The following is an 18865-nucleotide window of genomic DNA, read 5'->3' as shown; positions in this document are numbered from 1 at the left end:
CACCTTAAAGTGTTTTGTTTTTCTCTGCCAGAAATCAGGATCACATGTTAACTAAGAGCTGTAAGGATAAAGTGGACTGCATGGTGAGATTTGGAGGTACATGAGATTATTCCTTGTCTTGGAATTTTAGAAGTCCAAACTATTCTAGTTTGTTCATAGGCATATTTATTTTCAAAAATTCTTGAAGTATTTTATATGCACTGAGTCTTTCTCAGATTCTTGCAGATCCTTTCCTATAGGGAACCCTTACTTTCCTGTAATCCCTCAGGAATCTAGTGACTGTAAAGCTTTCTATTAAGCATTAACTTTGAGTTCAGTGTTTGTGGTGGTTTTGGTTTTTTTTTTCCACATATCAAAGCAATCTGCCTACTGTTAATAGGACTTGGTGTCTGAGCGCTACTATCTCACGAGCATGTTTCATCTTTCCAGAATTCAAAAGCTTGTATGGAATATCTAGGGTAAGCATCTATAGTAAAAAATGATACGTCTATATTAAACAAATGCAGAACGGGTTCTTATTTCTGACCAATGGCATGGGCTCAGCTCACCACTCTGAAGCTCTGCTCTCCTACTGCAACCAGAGTGGCTGCATCCAGGCTGATTTTGGGAGCAGCCTGTGGCACGTGTGATCCCCACGGCAATACTAAGCAACATTTGGGACAGGTTAGTTTGCCCTGGTGAAAAGCCAGCCAAGGAGTGCACTAGATGTGAAACGCTATGGGTAATCGCTCTTTTTCTCCTTTTTATTTACTTGCATAATATGGCCACGTAAAGGAATCTAGCAATATTGAGCCTGGTGACTTGTAAGGATGCCATACATAAAAGTTAAATTCTCAAGATGGTATATGAAGATTGTGTGCTAACTGCTTTTATTGAGTGAGCATTTAATTTGTATTAAAATATCCTTAACAAGAATATCAATGCTTCATCGTCACTGGTCTAGTATTTTGGGAGTTTTCAGTTTAAATGTGTGTGGCAGAATTTTAACCTTACCTTGTTTGTGAGCATCATAGGAGTTTGCATTTTCAACTTCTTACTGGAGAGTAATTGACTTCATTGAATAGGTAAAGTCTGCTACTGTTTGTGAAAGAGAACTAGGGGAAGAAAATCCGGTGAAATATCGCGGAGGGAATGACTGAGTCATGGGGCAGAAAGCCACTTCAATGACATGGTGTGTGAGACTACAGTGGGAAGAGATTTGGGTATTTCCTGTGTGCAGGTACTGAGTGTGAAGGTAGTTGAAGCTCAGCCGGTAAGGTTTACTTGCTTTGTCAGCTTTGCTCCCTTTTGGAAAGAATGGCTTTAAGGTATTCTTTTCCGTAGTGGTTGTTTTCCAAAATGCTTGGAAAATAGGAGAAGTAGAAAAATAGTTACTGTTTTGCCTTGCTTTTGTCTCCCCTTACGCTCTTAAACAGCCTGGCAGAAATTTAAGAAGGAAATGAAAAGTGGCAGTGCTGGGTAAAACATGCTACAATATTGCTGTTCGGTCCTCCCAAATACTGCAGGCTAATTGGGATTCCAAATTTACGTCAGTTCCAATCAAATCTCCTTTGCATTTAGATGTAAATTGACTGCAGATCTGCATTTTCTGGGATGTCTGGTTATACTTTTTGACTAGCGTAAATAAACCATCTTTGATTACTGTAGGCTGTCTTGTTTACTTGGGCCTTTGCAGAAGAGTTGCTCAAGTCTCTCAGAACTGGAAGACTTAAAATTTAGACCCTAGATCAGTAAGATCAAATTAGTAAAACTCTAATAGCGAGCCTGGAAAGTTGAACACAGTAATTCGTAGCGTGATCACTTTTTTTTCTCTGCTCTACATGCTTGTGTTAGGTGAGGGCAGGACTGCAGTGCCAGTGTGGTATTCACCCCACTCCATTGCTCTCCTGTTGTTGCTGGCGTGCAGAGCTGGATGGAGAAGCCTTTTGGGGATTTGGATTCCAGAGTTAACAGGTTTCTGTGCAACAAAATAGGCATCAAAAGTAGCTGGTATGTGAATATTGCGTCTTTTGCTTTCATAGAGCGCGCCTCTGCTGGAAGCTTTTATTTCTGTGGGGGCAAATGGGGGGGGTAACACAAAGTCTCTGCTTTGGAGTTGGGAGTGAGCTTTTGTTCAGTGGCATTGCAGGGAGTCTGATATTAGAGTTGACATGGAGACTGAGAACGGTTCTCATCTGTAGCTTTTGCTAGCTCCTGAGGCCAATATCAAGATGACCGAAGGTTGGTGATTCCGCGCTCTCCCTGAAGAGAGAAATGTATTAACGACATTGTTTTTTATGTGGCAGTAAAAGTCACGAGTCTACCGTTACCGTGAGACCAAGGGGGGAGAATCTGCACTTTGCCTTTTAAGGAGCAAGCTGATGTGGGCTATGTTTCATTTTACCTATGGCTCTTGTCCGTAAAGATTTTCAGGTGTTACCGCTGTGTTGCTTTAATACTCCTCTTTACAGTAACAAGGATCATCTCTTCCAGTTCTCCTGGCAGTCAAGGCCTGTGCTTTAATACTGTGTACCGAGTTACGTACCTGGCTGGAGACACTCTTGTTTTAAAGCTATGCATGTAAGTCTTTTGGTAACGCTATTCACCGTGCTGTATTTCTGCCTATGAACATCTTAGTTGTGAACTGCAAAAAATCGGTTTGCGGGGTGTGTGAAGAAGGATGGGGGCGTGGAGTTTATGCTGGGAATTTCCCAGCAACTGACATATGAATTTGTTCTGGTCACCAGCCGTTCAGAATCACTTCTCCAAAAGTTTGCCACTATCATAATTTTGCTGGGACAGTAAGGCTGCATTATGGTAGCTGTAGGTTTTTACTTGCGCTTTTCTACTGTTTTGTTCTTGCTGCTGGCAGTCACTATTAGCCATTGCTTGGGATTGGAATGCAAAGAACATCAGTATCCCTTCGGTGAAAAATGCTGCAGGGACTGTGCCCCTGGTAAGTAATTTTCACTGAATGTTGGTTATACTTGCTTGATGTAATATCTATCAATTAATCACCCACAGGTGGTAGAAAACAGCTTGATGGAAATATCATTCAAATGTAGGAAGTATAACATGGAGAAAAAGCATTTGTCAAGGAGACTTTCGTATCAGTCTAGACTGACAAAGATTATTTCTATAACATAATAAATTTAGGAGTCCTCCTCTTTGAAACAGCTACGTGTTCTTTAGCTTCTTTTGTGTGGCTCAGCTTCCTTAGTGTGTCAGTCTGGTGCGTTTTCATTGTGGGAGTATTAGCTGAGGAAAGATGGTAGCATTTATGGTACTGTCCTTCACCTATCCCGTAAGGAACCTCATAAATCTTTCATAATAATGGAAAAGTTTAAGCAATTAATTCTGTTGTGAAAGATATTTTTTAAGCTTTCTTTTGTAGCTAGGTTTATACTACTTCAAACTTGGTGTTTTTTTTAAGGAGGAAGATATGCTTGATTCATTGACAGATTAGCAAAGTGTAACTTGACACGAAGTGTATTTTGTTCTCTCTTAATGTAGGAACTCAGTGAGTCTGAATTCTGGGTTTTGCATGCCTGTGTGTGGCTTTTTCCACAATGTGAATATTTCTGAAGGCAATACAGTATTGAGAAGCACAAATGCAAAACATCAAGCCTCAAATACTGTAATAGTTGGGATTTCATTATAGAAATGACTTGATGGTGATGAATAACAATTAAGAGGTAATATTGCTGTTCAAGAGGCAGTCCCCTTAGCGGAAGGATTTTTTTTTAGTAGTGTCAATACTGACTGTACTAAAAGAAGGGTACATCTACGTGCCTAGAGGGAGCGTAGATCATGTCTGTAAATGCAGTTGCAATTTAAAATCTTGCATACAGTTTTATGTGCATCTTTCAGAACAGTTACTTTCTCTTTTCATAATTACGTCTACTACACAAAGTGGATATGGTATGAACTGATACAGTAGTATTATCTTCAACGATGCTAATAGGAAGAAATTCAACCTTTAAGACTTGAGGCAGTTTATTGCAGTATTCTCAAAACTATTTGAATCTGAGTGTTTCTGAACTCAGTTTGAAGAAAGGCATACTTGTACGCAGATAAAGATGATTCTATCTATAATGATTTTTCTTCCTCCGTGCACTGAAATAACTCTTACCAGGTTTTTGGCATTGTTAGCAACTCTGCAGCTGCTGGGGAAATATTTCTTCACAGTCTCTTCCTGGTTGTGTAAATGGTAAAACTGTAGAAGTGTATTGCATATATTGTGATCACTAAAAATCCCCTGTATTTTGCCATTGACAGCACTCAATAAAATGCAGAGAAAATTAGAGTGAGCAAGAGACTTGGTGCTCATTGTTCACCTGCAGAATGGGAAAATGGAGAACCCAAATGAAAGAAACAGTCTGTGAGAATAAGGAAGTATTTAAGCTGGGCTGTAAAAACCCTAGCCATTAAAGCTGCCTGTAGTTCCTGCAGCCTGTGCTGTATGGAGAAAAGCTAGCGAGATAGAAAGAGCGTGTCTGACTCCTTTTTCCAAAATCCACTGTTAACTTGCTGTTTCGGTTTGGGCAAGTCGCTTTGCTGACCTTGTTGTCCTAGCGCATCCCTGAGCTTCTGTGTGAGTACAGTGCATCGTACAGGTTGGAGTTCGTGGGTGCAAGCGTTCCGAGCTTGTTCCGAAGTGCGGTGTGCGATACACACGTACGGTTTGGAATAGCAACAGATGCCTGCCTTACATCATGTGCTGTGTCTCACTGTGCGTGAAATAGAGCTAGTAACATCTTTGATGGTGTTGGGTGCCAATACAGATGCATATCAAAATACGACCGCATTCTTTCATGCCTAACGGGCTCTCAGAATGCCAGCAGAAAGATACTACAAACATTTATTCTTGACTGCCTCACTATGAATTTTCTGCAAAACTGAGCAGTCCGTTGCCATCGTTTGTACCTCTTGGGGATTACTTTGGGTTGAATTGCATGGTTTATCTCATAAGGGAAGGCAGGAGCTGTCATAAAATATTACACTGGAGATCAGACCTATTGCTATGCTAAAACTTGCTTTTTTTCCTAACCGATGTTGGCTACAAACTATGATGTCTAAACCATAAGAAAAAGTGGTCTGGAGAAGTGATGTTTGGAATCCACTGGGAGAATCATTTGGGGCATTGCCTCAAACCTCAGCAAGTCATCAGGCCCCTGCTAGCCCATTTTAGCTGCTCGATCTACAGTGATGCTATGGGTCGAAAGGGATTCTGGCATGTCTAAATCTGCTGAGTGTTTTCAGCCAGAGTTGTAAGTGGAACTGTCACTTTCTGGGCACTCTTTCATTCTCATGCGTGAGAATGAAGAGGGTTTCCTTCTGATAACAATCAGTTCCTCCTTCCATGTGGTCTTTGTTCTAGGTGAAAGAATGAGAAAGCGCTGTACTGCAGAAACGGACACCGACTGTGCCCCGTGTCAAGATGAATACTTTAACAGTGAGCACAACCACAACTTCTGCAAGAGCTGTACAATCTGCATCACTAGTAAGTCAGCTGTATAGTGGACATTTTTTGATACAAATCTGGGAGGCAATCAGTCTTTATATGTTTTCTTATCTTTGCATGCTTCTCAAAGGCTCGTGTCATAAAGCCTGTCACTTGAGGCGACCAAGTCCAAAGACTAGGTTATCGTTTCAATAGCTGATGCCTCCTGGTTGGTACTGATGGTGGAGCCTTCAAAGGGAAGCAGGCTTGTACTGCCTGAAAACTGGCGTCTTCAGAACTGTTAATAAACACTGTTCTCTGCAGTTGTTTCTACACACAACAGATAGGCACTGAGTGATTAATTTTTTTCTTTCCTAATTTCTTTCTTGTTGTTCATCTATTTGCCCTCTGTTGTTGCTAGGGAAGGGAAGTGTGGAAGTGAAGAAGTGTGAGAAGACCTCTGACAGAACTTGCATGTGTGTTGCAGGTTACATGCCAGATGTTAGATATACACTGGGAAGCGGTAAGTTAGCGGTGTGTCAGGCTCTCCAAACTCTTGCCTCCACTTCAGATGAGATGCTTGTTATTTCTAGTGTAAAAGCTGTTGTCATTTGTCTCATTGGTATCTCCACACAAGTCTTATAGCAGGGTAGTGGTGCAAACTGTTACTCTGTGATTCCTGAGCTATCAGAAATCTTGATGCTCTCCCAGTTAACAGCCATAATTGGCCAGTAGAGAAAACAGGGAACCTTGCCAGCTGCAGATGAAAATGAACCACTGAGCATGTTGTGTTACTTCTGACCCAATGACTATGGTTTTTGGAGGCTATGTGGGTTTCTTTGGGTCTGTTCTATAAGCTAGACTACTAGTATAAGCTATTAGTGTAATTACTGTGTAGCTGCCATACAGTTATATTGCTAATTGAACTCAAATTCTGCCTCTTTCTTTCTTCCCAGTATGCTCACCATGTCCTGAAGGGTCTTATTCCATAGGGAGAAATGAAAACTGTCGGCCTTGGACCAAGTATGTATCACTGATCTAAACACGTTGAGAGCAACATTTTTGTTTACTTCTGTAGCAGCTGATGCCCAGATCATGGGGTGTAGAGTAAACCTGCAGTAGGTGCAGGGGAACCATGTTCCTCGTGACTCTCGGGAGCCTTGAGCAGTCTGTGTACTGATTTGAAGCATCTGTGTGCCTTCCGCCTTTTCTCTCTTGACCTATGGCAACAGCAGTATTCTGAGACTTTTTTTAAAGGTCTGGATGTTTTGTTTCTGTAGCAAAAGGTTGCCTTGCCAAGTGCAGCTGTGCTTCAAGGCTGTTACATGTACAGATGCTGAGAAAAACAGAATGTCATTTTTTTTCCCAGTAATAACTTCAATTAGCTTAATTGTTCTTCACTATCTGTAGAATCTAGGAAAGGTGAAGCCAGAGTTTGTATTGATAAAACATGGACTATAATGTTCACTCACTTGTTCTGTGGAGATCACTTATGAAGTCATTACTGCAACTGTTTGAAAAGTACACTAATTTATTTTACATCTCTAGCTGCAGCATGCTTGGGAAAAGTACTCTTCGACCAGGGACAAAAACGTATGATGCTGTTTGCAGCAGCCATGTCACACAGCCAGCTACCTCTCAGAGCACAACACCTGCTTTGAATGTTTCCACCGCTGACCGCAGGAATAACGTGTCGACTGCAAGCTTCTCACCGTCCAGACCCAGTGTGATTCCTTTCATTTGCCCGAATGGGAACAGCCGCACGGAGACTAACTGGGGTAAGAACAGGGAATGACCACGTCTAGTCTCACTATTACCAAAGCTGGTCAGTAATTCTCACCTGAAACTGAATTCTTGGGAAATGAAATCACACTCTTTCACAGACGCTCTGTCTGTATTTTACACAGTCTTTCAGTGAGATGCGCAGGATTCCAGATTTCTTGCTATTCTGCTTGGCAGCTGGGACTTCTAGGCTTTGTGGTTCAGGGCTGCTTCTGGAGGTCTAGGTTCCTTCTTTTGAAGCTGGAAAGCTGCGGAAACTCCAGCTAGAATCAGGAATCTCTTTTTAGTGTATTCTTCTTTTGTTTTTTTTCCAGGGTCTCTATCACTTATCCTTATTTGTTTGATATTGCTCATGGTGAGTGGAATGTCCATCCTCCTGTTGATTATCCAAGCAGCCAAAAAAGAGACTAAGAGGAGGCCTTGTAGAAACAACCAGAAGGGTGAGTTCCTTTTTATGGTGAAAAATGTATAGGAAGGGGAATAACCAGGGCCCCCTACTTGAACTTTGATAATTTGTTTCAGTCATAGTGAAGCCTACCTAAGCAGTGCAGTGTAATCTGTAGTTAATACCAGTGGTTGATCCTCTCTATTTAGTTGTGATGCACACTGGAGGTCATAGTGTCTCAAGTTTGCATTCTTGAGAGCCCAGAATCCTCTGATTGTTGGCACACAAAAGGATTCTCTCTGTCTCTGATTTTAACTTCTTCTAGCTCTTCCCCCCCTTAGTCCTTGCAAAAATGATGTAATAATTTTGTGCAGGGTATTCCATTCACTACAGAGAGGATCTGGAATCAACAGTCTTTTAAAAGACAACATTGTGAACTTTTTTGCCTGCGTAGAAGTGAACTGTCTTCAAATGTCTCCTGCAAACACAGGAAAGGTTTGGCAGCCTGGCTCTTGAGGCAGGTCACAGCTGCCTTGTGTTCCCTTCATAGAGCAAACGTAAAGTGTATTTTCACTGTTACCCACACTTGATGTTTTCTAGAACTGTCTGGAAAGACAAGGACTGATCCAAATGTCATTCGTAGCTGCCTAGTCATCCATGAAACTAGAAAAGTCTCTGGCTTCCCTTTTCCTGATCCTTCTACTCTGTACAGCATTTTTTGTTTTATCTGTCTTTCAGAAGGAAGGAGCTGTCGAATTCCTGTCCAGGAAGAACAAATTGACTCCAATTCTAGTCTCATCAAAAACTGACTCCACATTTCGTTACCATTTCCTGCATTTCTGAGCCGATCAATTGTAACAAGTAATGTGGCAGAGCTTTCTGTGGCTGCATGTGTGGGTGTGTGTAACTGTTGAATTGCACTTCAGTTCCTTTGGGTCTCATTGAGTGGCCCCCTCGGGATTAGGACCCATGGGAGTAGCTGTTCTTGGTGGAATCATTGTCATTCTTTCTCTTGGGCAGAGCCTGTGCACAGCATCCCTGTTGCCAGGACTGAGTTGATATAGTCCTCTCTGCATTTCTGGCCAATTCTGTTTGTAGTGATTGTCTTTGGGCTGAAGAAAGTGTTTATGAAGCTGCAAGAGCTAATCATTGAGCAGACAGAAAAACAGGGCTATCAAAAGACCTGCTTTATGACTGAGTTTGTGTCTTGTCTTACAATTCTGAGATGCTAAGCAGAGCCTGTCTCTTTTTTTCTCAGTGCACGTGTCTCCAGTGTTTCAGTCTAGTTTCCAAATGAACTCTCCTCACTTTAGGTGGAGAATCTCCCCTGATGAACCTAGCCAGCTTCCTTTGTGCTTCCATTTTTTTCAAGTTATTTCTTCTTGGTCAAGTGGAGTGGTGTATGTCAGCTGTGCCTCCAGAGACAGTTGCCATTGCTTGTAACTCTCATGCTGGCTGTGCACCAGAATAGCTCCAGAATTCTGGTGCTAGCTGTTAAGTGACTGTTAATAGATGGCTATTCAATGTCACTTCTCTCTGTTCTGCATTTCTTCAAATATACTCATTGAGAAAATGTGATGTTAACATATTGAGCAATATCCCTGTTGTCAGGCCAACAAATGGAATTACTCATGATCACCAGGTAGCTCCAGATCTCCAAGTGTCTGGAAATTTCCATGGAGATCTTCACATGTGTGGAAAGTAGAATATATGGATTACCAGAAGGCAAAGGGAACGGTAATTTCCGAATAGAACATTATTAGTGGAAACTGTAGTTCAAAAGAAGGAGAATGGCAGAGTACCACTTGTGTTGTCTATCAGCCCTGTGCAACCGACGTGCTGTGTGCTTCCTCTTGGTGGACATCCTGTTGTGCTGAATACCCTGGTGTGTCAATCGTCAGCAAGGCTGCTTCGGTCAAGCTTGGACATCCCCACAGTATAACTGTTTAGCTTAAACTGCTTTTGTGGGACTTGATTGCTTGCTGTGGGTGTACGGAGAAACCCGCAAGCAAGTTTGGTTCCAGGCAGTGCTCTGGATTTGGGGGAAATCTGTTCACGCCTTAGGTTTAGGAGCAATGTGTGTGGACATTTAGAGTTTTTCTGCTGATGAATGATGGTTTAGAAAAGAGTAACTCCTTACATGTTCTCTGTTGACAAGAGGCGAGATGTGAACTCTCCACACATTGCTGACTCTCTGGGACTTCAAGGGTCGCGTTTTAGCAAAGATCTGCAAAGATTGTGTAACAGTGGGTAGATGCCTAAACTATGCTCTGACCATTCATCTGGGTGATCATGTTGTGCATGCTGTCAATGGAACCTGCATTCAGAACTGAAGAAGTGTTCTTGGTTTAGTCTCTGTGCAGTTAAAATACCTGTTTGTTTGCCTGTACGGTGTGTGAAATGAATTTTACTTCTGTAACGTTTTACTACAAGTTAATCAGTCTGTAGTTTTGGGAAGCATTCAGATTTTAGGTAGCAAGTTCAAAATCTGAAGTGTCTGAGAGAAACCTGAAGTGTTAGTATCGATAGCTTTTGATGTGATTTAAGTACCTCAGTGTAAAAGTTAAAGAAGTAAACTTGGAAGTTACGTAATTCAGAAGTGTTTTTCACTTCAAATGCAACTCCTCAGTAGATAAGTCATTAGAGATAGGTATTTTATGTGCACAGTACCAAAGCATATGCCAAAATATGCAGCAGGAAATGTATTTGAGGATACAACTGGTGTCTAGAAACATGTTTTTAAACATATGTTTTCTTATATGTTATACATATGGTGTACTTAGCAGTGATTTCCTATTTTGAAGTGCATATACAATGTATATAAACATTTGTATTATATACGAAGTGTTGTAGTGACTTCTTGAAATAAATTGTGGTAGCAGCTAGATGTGTGTGTGTGATTGGAGAGTACAAAAGAGGAAAGTCATTCCAGTGTGTGTAATTCTTACAGAAAGCGGGATCACCGAATGGTCAGTCCTATGGCTTAGCAGGCTTGGACTTCACATGCTACCTTGTGCCTGGGTTTCTGTGCGACTTGGGAAAGCTGTGTGTTGCTTTTTCTCTGTAAATCTGGCCTGGCAGCAGTTCTGACCTCAGAGTTGCTGGTACGTTCAAGATGAGAAGGCTCAGCCCCGTCAAAAACATAGACTCCCTGTTGTGGAGGTGGAGGTCTTTGGAAGTGTGCTGTGGCCTAAATGCTGTCGTCTTGCAGGGAATTGGATGGCAGAGTGCAGTGGATAAATCTGAGAAATGCATTCCAGCGAACACCCAACAAATTCTCAGAAACGATGCTTATCAAGCTGTAGGCTGCGCTTCAGAGACAGCAGAGCAAGTACCATGTTTCCGTGTAACTGAGCAAGGTGCAGATAACTAATGAGCTATCTGAGGTTGTGGGTTATATGATGAGAACGCAGCCCACAAGAACAGATGAGCCGCTGGCTGGACAGAAGTGCTGCCGTGGCAGCAGAGCTCCTCTGTGGTGCGGGCTCATCAGCTGTTTCCACGAATCTGACTTGTTTCTGTCCTCTGGTAGGAAGGTGCAGGAAGATGCCCGAGTGCACTGTGTTCTTGTGCCTTCCTGCAGCCTCCTGATCAGCAGATTCCTTGCAGCCTTGGGCTTGGGTTTCCTCTGGCTGAAGAAGTAACTGGTTACTGGCCCTGGAATTGCACAGCAGAGGTAGGGTAGCTGAGGACAAATTGCATTTTCTCATCAGCATTTGGAAAACTGAAGACAGACAATTTGGCATGCTGCGTGGCTGAAGGCCTCCAATAGCAAGCCCTCGCAGGCTCTAAGTGCTGGCTTTTGTGCTAATGTGCACCTGTGAGCCAGGCTGTGCTGCTGTGGAACTGTATCCAATCGCTGTGCCAAGGCGGATAATCCTATGAGAAGAGTTAAACCGTAACATTTCATATGATTAAACGCATTTGTGATTTGATTTTTTTGAGGATTTGGGTGTTGGTAAACTGCTGGTTTAGATAAACTAATGTAGATACTTCACTCTAAATAAAGGAATAACATTTTTTTTTTAATTGCCATGTTCAGCCTTGTCACTTTTCTGTGAAAAATTTGCTTGGATTTTTTGTTCCAGTCCTCCCTAAAATGGCAAAGTAGTTAAAAATAGGCAGAGGATCTTGAACAAATTGGTGTCGCCTTCTGCCCACACTTATCTTCGTAAGTGCCAGAAATGAAACTTTCCCTTCTCAAAAATATGAGACTGTGTCACAAAGTAAGTTACTGTTTTTCAACCATTCAGATTTCCCCCGTTTCAGGCACTTGAGAGAGACACAGCCTAAGTTGTGCAGCTTCATCTAACCTGATAAAGATAGAGCTGTGCTGGAAATTTTTTCCAGTGTGATGCAGTAAGCTGAGGTGTCAGTTTTTGTTTTATTCTACAAACCAGTGCTAACGCTGGTCTGAGTGAGCTGTATTGGCAGTTAGAGCACTTGGTAAACCTATATGATTTGTAAATCAAATGCGTCTTGGTTGCCATAGAGCCCGGATTCAGGAAGTCACTTAAGCACGTGCAAAACTGTCTGCATGAATGTCGTCACTAAAATGTGGCCTCTTGACTGTTTTAAAAGAACCAAGTGTAAAACTGACTGATTACTACAATTTTGTGTTTCTGAGTGAGAATAACACCATTTTTTCATGAATAATTTAATTTCTTTCCAACTGTGCTAGCCACAAGTTGTAGACCACATGGCCTGCCCCTTATGTTGTTTTTAATTAGCTACAGACAGAGGTTAGGTCAGATGGCTACAAAAAAAGCAGGAGAAAAACCTGCAAACAAAAAAACAACCCCACTTGTCTTCGGTATTTCTGTCTAAAATCCTTTTTCTCACATGTGAGGCTATCACATACAGCTGCTTGGAGTTTTAACAAGGCTATTTGTTTGAAGTGGAGGTTTGTTTTGCTAGTTGCCTTGCTGCAGTCAGTTTTGGAGAAGCATTAGGAGACGAACAAGAACAGATGGTGTTTGAGAGCCGTATTGGAAAAAATTTGTATAAATGAACTGGATTTTGCAGTTCTTAAACACTCCTTTCAGACTGCAGATTTGGGAGTTAACATGTATTTCATGTTTCAGTAGTTATTATAATTAAAAAAAAAAAGCCACAAGTCCATAAGTTTATGCTTTTTATGTTCACTTCCTTCCTACTTTGTCTCTTTTTTGGTTTTCCACTACAAATATATGACACGTTTCTGCTGCTGTGGCTACCCCAGATCCTTTATCTCCTGCATTTTTTCTGCGCATTCTCCTGTGACTTAGACGTGCATCAGTGACTCAGGTTTGCCATGAGAGATTTGAGAAAGGTCACATCCGCTGATATGTGCCGTGCCAGGTGCTAAGCTGGAAAGGAAATACACGGCTTGGTAACGTCAGGGACTTGGGTTTTTTGCCTCTGTCTGGTTTGGTTTCCCTCTCTGAAATGTCAGTTGTGTTCGCACCCGGCCCCTGCTCCGCAGGGATTGTCTGCAAGGAGTTGCTGCTGCTGGGGGCCAGGCTGGGCAGACAGCCCGGAGAGGTGGCTGCGGGACTCGCTCCGTAGGCTGCGGCGTTGCTCTGCGGAGTGTGTGCTGCAGGGTCCTCAGTGCTGCTCGAGGGAGGCATCCAGGGGTCTTTGCAAAGCCCTGACTTTTTCAGGGAGAGAACTTAACTTGCCTCAGGAGTGCATGCCTGGTACTACATGGATCACACATGTGTCTGCCACGTTGTATGAGTCATGTGGGCCCAGCCTTACCTGTGACAGGTTGCAGGGCAGTCATTCTCCTTGTGCCAAAGGAGGGCAGGCATTAGACAGGCACTGCGAATACCCCAAGACCTGGAAACCCCCAGGGCAGCAAGTCCTAGTCCCTGCAAAATCTCTAGGCTGGCCTAAAGGTCAGCAGAGCTGAAAGGAACACAACAATTTTGTCTTCTGGTTTCAGGCTGCAGAAAAATTATTTGTTCTTAAGCTGTTTTTTTTTTTTTTTACCCCAGTCACAGGACTATGTGAGCTATCACGACTCGTGTGGCATCCTGGGGAGTCGATGTCCCTGTGCCCGCTCTGGCGCCAGCCGCACCGTGATGTGCTTGCTGCGGTGCTGACCTGCACCCCCAGCACTGGCTGTTCCTCTACGCTTTCTGCAGCCTGGCTGATCTGCTGTTCTGCTGCAGGTTCCCTGGCGTGGCAAGTCACTTTACCTTGTGTGAGTAACATCTCCTATAGGTGTTGCGACATAGCAAAAGGCTCTTTAAGTAAAGACTGACTGACAGTTGTTTCCCAAGAGCACAGAGAAGTACAACAGAACGTGTATCCTGTAACTAGCAATGAAGATTTTTATGGTGGGATGAAAACAATTTACGAGGTGGAGCTTACAAGGTAATTCATACATTGTCTATACAGTGTATAAATCATATAGACTTGAAGTCTAACAAATATCCTTAGTCATTCAGAAATTACGTAGATTTCGTGTGAACAACCTCTAAGTTGTAGGAGAACTGTATGGCTTCTTTGGTCACCCATTATGAGTTGTCAGCAAAATCTCAATGTCGGGAAGCCAGATGCTGTCCCTGGTAACAGTGCTGTCTCACTGATGACGTTAAGTCCAAGGAGTGTCAGTAAAGCCACTGGACTTGCAAAAACTAATTACGTGTTTGAGAAGTGGTTATGCTCTTATTTTAGTTTTCTTTTTTTTGTTCTTTCCAAAAGGTTAGTAACTTGAGCAATTCAGCAAACTGGTGGCTCCGGTGGCCCCAAGCAAAAAGGAAACTGCAAAATGATGCTTCTGGCGATGTGTATAATGTTCAGCTCATGGCTGGATATCGTTAAGGTGGGCGAAAGTTGAAATCACAGCCAGTTTCTGTAAATAATTTTAGGAATGTGTGCCGTGAAGACAGAGGTGCAAGTTGCTACATCAGTGGTTGGAAGAATCCACTGGTTCTTCCTTCAGTGTCATCCCTGAGCACTCTGTTTAGCATTACGTGTTCAGGTCATGGTAGCACAGAGGAGGGAGAAGGGATTAGGAAGTCTGTAACATCTTTTCTTCTGTTTTGTCACTGTGTGTTTCAGCCTTAACCTGCCCTGAGCCTATGTATGTGTATGGGCAGGTGCAGCTGGAGGAGAGTCCTTTCTTCCGTGGAGGTTGGGGCAGGGAGTGAGCCACTGCACTTGGGATCTTTTACCACCTGTGTTTGTGTGCTTCGCTTCCTTCGCTGAAGGAAGGAGAAGCAATCTGTCTTCCCTAGGTCTCCTGACATAGTGAGGCCCCACACTCAGAACCCAGATTCATTGCTTGGAGATGGTCATAAAAGATTGACCTCTTCATCCAAGACTGAGGGACTAGAGCCTGACACACAAGAGACGCTTCGGTTCAGACTCCAGCACGAGCCCTTGCAGAGTCTCTCTCCAAAGGGACAGTAGCAGCGGCATTTGGATGCTCCTTTATGGTGGCAATGGGGAACTCTGAACCCTGAGGTGTTTCTGAACATCTCAGCCCCTAGCTTCTCTTTGCCGGTCTGAGACCAGGCTATGTCTTCCTGGAGAAGACATTGCATGATAAACGTGCCCAGACAACCCCAAAGACCACATTGCTTCCAATGGCTTTTTAAGCCTTGGGATTGTAATTTTGAGCGCAGGTCACATGGATTGAAAGAAACTCTGCAGGCTGCAAAACCTCTACTTGTGTGTGAACAGAAAGGCTGTAAGGATTCCTAATTTCTGAAAAGTCTCAGTCAAATATTGTCTGGTTAATCCTGTAGCTGCTGCTGAATAAACCTACCAAACAGTGAGGTAGTGGGGAGTGAGGAGTGACTACTGCCCACTGATGAGTGAAACAGGCATTTGTTCTATCAGTAGGTGCAGAGAGAGCTGGAAACCCTGCCGGATCAGGCAGCAGCGTGGAACCTAGCAGCAGTGGCGTACATCACGTACAGGACTGAGCAAGAAAGGGATTAACCGAGGAAATGTCACTACCTTACATCAGAGACAGGTAAGGTTAGCTTTAGAAAAGCCCCAAAGATTCTAAAGCCAGATAGCCAAGTTGTCTCTGAAAGGTCACTGCTGACTCTAGAGATTTAGACTTGGTGTGTGCAGCTGTTGTCTGTGATCTGACTGTAAATGTTCCATCACCTGGCAGTATCTGCGCGCGACTGTAATGCTTGAACAAGAATGAAAACATGTAGAGAGCAATTCAGAAAAAAACAATGTTCAAAAAAGATAGAGGGAAGTAAGTTATTAGTTCCTATTCTGATAAACACAAGGTATCAGATATCACGTGTGCCAGCTGCCTGCCTGCAGGCTCAGGGTTCCCTTGTGTACCACCTGCCAGTTTTCTCGGTAGGACCTTTGGAGGTGCCTTCTCTACTGCTGTGTTTACGACACTGAACAAAAGTCTGATCAATGTTCATATTTGGTATTTAGGCAGTGCTAGTGATTGGTGTCCATCTCTGAGCTTCAGGGGAATGGCCAGTTCCTCCATCTGGAACCGCTACGCTGTGCTTGTCCTTTCTGACCTATTGCTACCACTGTACTTCTAAAGATGAAGAAAGTAAGGCATCAACAGACTAGGTGTGGTGCCTGACTTAAAGACCTGGGCTTCTGCCACAGAAGTCTTCTGGCTAGTTACAAAATTACCCGTCACAGCTGTTGCTGGAAGTAACAGATCTTCCTGTTACTTGTTCAGCAGCATTAGTTATCAGTGACTGGTGTGCCACATATTCCGGCGTGTGGCCTTGAGGTCTAACTTCCAGAAAATGAGGCTAAATGACTCTCAGCTCCTCAGGAACCCAGCTTTGTCATCAAGCAGCTGTTGGGGTTCTGGCAGGATTTGTCTCTTCCATGTCAATATGGACGGTGGGACCCCATCCAGGGTACAAGTAACAGAGCAACGCCTCAGGGAGTTTCTGGGCAGCCTGCGCTGCACCCCTGGGCAGGTCTCTCAGCAACACACTGAGCTGACCCCATCTCTTCCTATTCCCGAGTTACATTTTTCTCTGCACACCGCGTGAATAGATGATTTGTCAGGGTTACTCCTAAAGACCATTTGTGACATCCCACAGTTGCTATCAGTGTTGCCAGCTACGGTAAGAAGGTTTGCAGCCCTTTTATGTTTGTAGGGAGCCTACACGCTATCTTTTAATGAAACTGGAAGCACCTGACCTCAAAGGTGGGTGCTGCTGGGACAATGAAAAAATCTTGATTTCAAGAAATTTGGCTTTCCTCTGTGGGTCTTTTGTTCTTGCTTTCTTCATGCAGGTGAGACGGAGTACCTCTTTTATAGACTCTGAGAAAGTCTTGCAGAGCCAGGGAAAGTGTTGGGCCGTATGGGAAGGTGTGTCCCCTCCTGTCCACAATCTCTATGGATGCACTGGCTCTAAACTTCTAAAAGTTGCTGGTGCCACATTTCCCCACTGTACCAGCCTGTGCTGGGGAAGGGGCAAAGGGTAGGAGAAGGTGGAACTGAGAGTTTGGCTAGCACGCTGTTCACAAGAGCAATAACAGCACTTGTTGTCAGGGCAGATGTGGGCTGCTCTGCCCCTAGGAATTCTGGCTGCATCCACAGTAAGGTGGAGGGGCTTGCTGTGCTCTGCATATTCCTTGCCCTGTTATGTGAGGATTATTTTCAAATGGTATTGCAGCCAGTATGCCCTGGGGTGAATCCTAACATCACCATAGCAAGGATTTTGAAACGAGTTCCCCTTATTATTAGCTTATTCTTATAGGAGCCAGAGACAATAAAAATATCCTCAGACTTGGTCGGGACTTGTGTGCAGTTCAGAAATGGTCATAACTGGTCTGCAGAGTATATCACTGCAGCGTGCAAGTGCTTTGCCTGATGACTTGTCTTCATCGTAAGTCTCTGCAGAGTTCTGAAGAGAGTGGGACGGTTTTGGATGCTCCTGAGTGCACCGTGCTCTCTGTGCGAGGCCAGCACCTTGACCAGTCCCTCTAAACCTTCCCTGTGTTGCCCAGGCATTGTGGTTATGCTGTTTGGAAGAGCTGGTGAAAGGAATCCAGACTTGGGGGACTGAGCCCGAGAATGGGGATGCCCAGGGCTCTCTGTGGCCAGCTGGGCAGCAGCTGCAGCAGGCAGCATGTCCCGGTTTCCAGCGCAGCGTGAGTGGTACAGGCTGTGAGAAGCGTGAGGAGCAGTACTGTATGGGGAGAGGAGGGGATCTCCTGTGTGGCAGAAGTACAAAGTAGGAGGCTTGTAGTTTCTGAAACAGAGCAGTTGGCCTTCTAGAGGCAATATGTCGGAAAAACTTGACAGCACAGATCTGTGACTTCTGCCTGCTTGCAGCTAGCTTGGATGTCCTCTTTTGATAGTAAGATTTCACCTAGTACATTTAAGCATACAAGCAGCTTTGCACATGCATTTTTAAAACTAGAAGGGTCAATTGCATATCAAACCTATCTGGTTGTTTCCAGCCCATGACAGGAACACAGGGAGATCCCTGAGTAGACCAAAGACTAAGTGAAGATGTGTTGACTGACCTACTCTTTGAGATCCATAGGAGAATCTTAAGGAAGAAAGTGTTGAATGCACTGAGGAAGAGTGATGGTGTCTGTGTGTAAAGTTTATTGAGTCTTTATTGGCTGTGCATTAAACTGAGGAATTAACAGGGCAAGTGTCTAATACTGTAGGCATGGCATTTTCTAGAGGCACTTATCTCTCTGTGCAGGTCTGACTCTCCCTTGCTTTGACCTATTTATCATCACATGTGGTGTGGGAAAGAATCCGTTAAAAACTGTGTCTGCATCAGATTTCATCTGTTAGTTGAGAATGAGGTTGGATTTTCAATACCATCTTCGCTGTGCACACATAAAAGCAACCACAAGCTATAAGGATAGATGCGAACCCAAGAGTACAGTGGAAATCAAAGGGGAAGGGGGGAAAGCAAGCAAGCTGTCTACGCATAAACCAGACATGGACATTTGCATATGCATTTGTATAAGGCAAGACATTATGGAATTGAAACCCAGCAGCAGGTGATGATTACAGGCAACATGTCTGTGCCTATGTACAATTTTGCTGAGCAGCTGTCTGTTGTTACCTAAATCCCAGGGGTCTGGGATTCAGAGGAGCTGTACGTGTCTCTAGAGAGCCCGTTGCAGCCATTTTCAGGTTTGGTGCCAGGGCTGATCTTGCAGCCTGTGAGGAAGACAGTATTCTTTCTCTTGGTTTCATGGTATCCATATGGAGTTATATGGCCTCTGACAAATAATTCAAGAGTCTCCTGATGAAGGGTGAAGAAGTTGGAAATAGTTAACAGAATCAGAAAATCTGAGTGGATGGA

General features: G+C 43.6%; 1 protein-coding gene across 1 annotated transcript; it reads left to right on the top strand.

Moving 5' to 3' along the window:
• The first annotated feature begins 2519 nt into the window (after positions 1-2519).
• TNFRSF4 (TNF receptor superfamily member 4) lies at positions 2520-10522 on the top strand. The gene is given in 7 exon segments (XM_009941863.2): positions 2520-2935; positions 5360-5482; positions 5844-5945; positions 6379-6445; positions 6971-7200; positions 7519-7644; positions 8331-10522. Coding segments are annotated over 7 exon segments (975 nt in total). The 5' UTR covers positions 2520-2676; the 3' UTR covers positions 8399-10522.
• Positions 10523-18865: the final 8343 nt, after the last annotated feature.

Source organism: Opisthocomus hoazin, chromosome 16 (genome assembly GCF_030867145.1).
Source record: "Opisthocomus hoazin isolate bOpiHoa1 chromosome 16, bOpiHoa1.hap1, whole genome shotgun sequence".
Classification (NCBI taxonomy): Eukaryota; Metazoa; Chordata; class Aves; order Opisthocomiformes; family Opisthocomidae; genus Opisthocomus; species Opisthocomus hoazin.
This window is presented reverse-complemented; position numbering and strand designations above follow the sequence as displayed.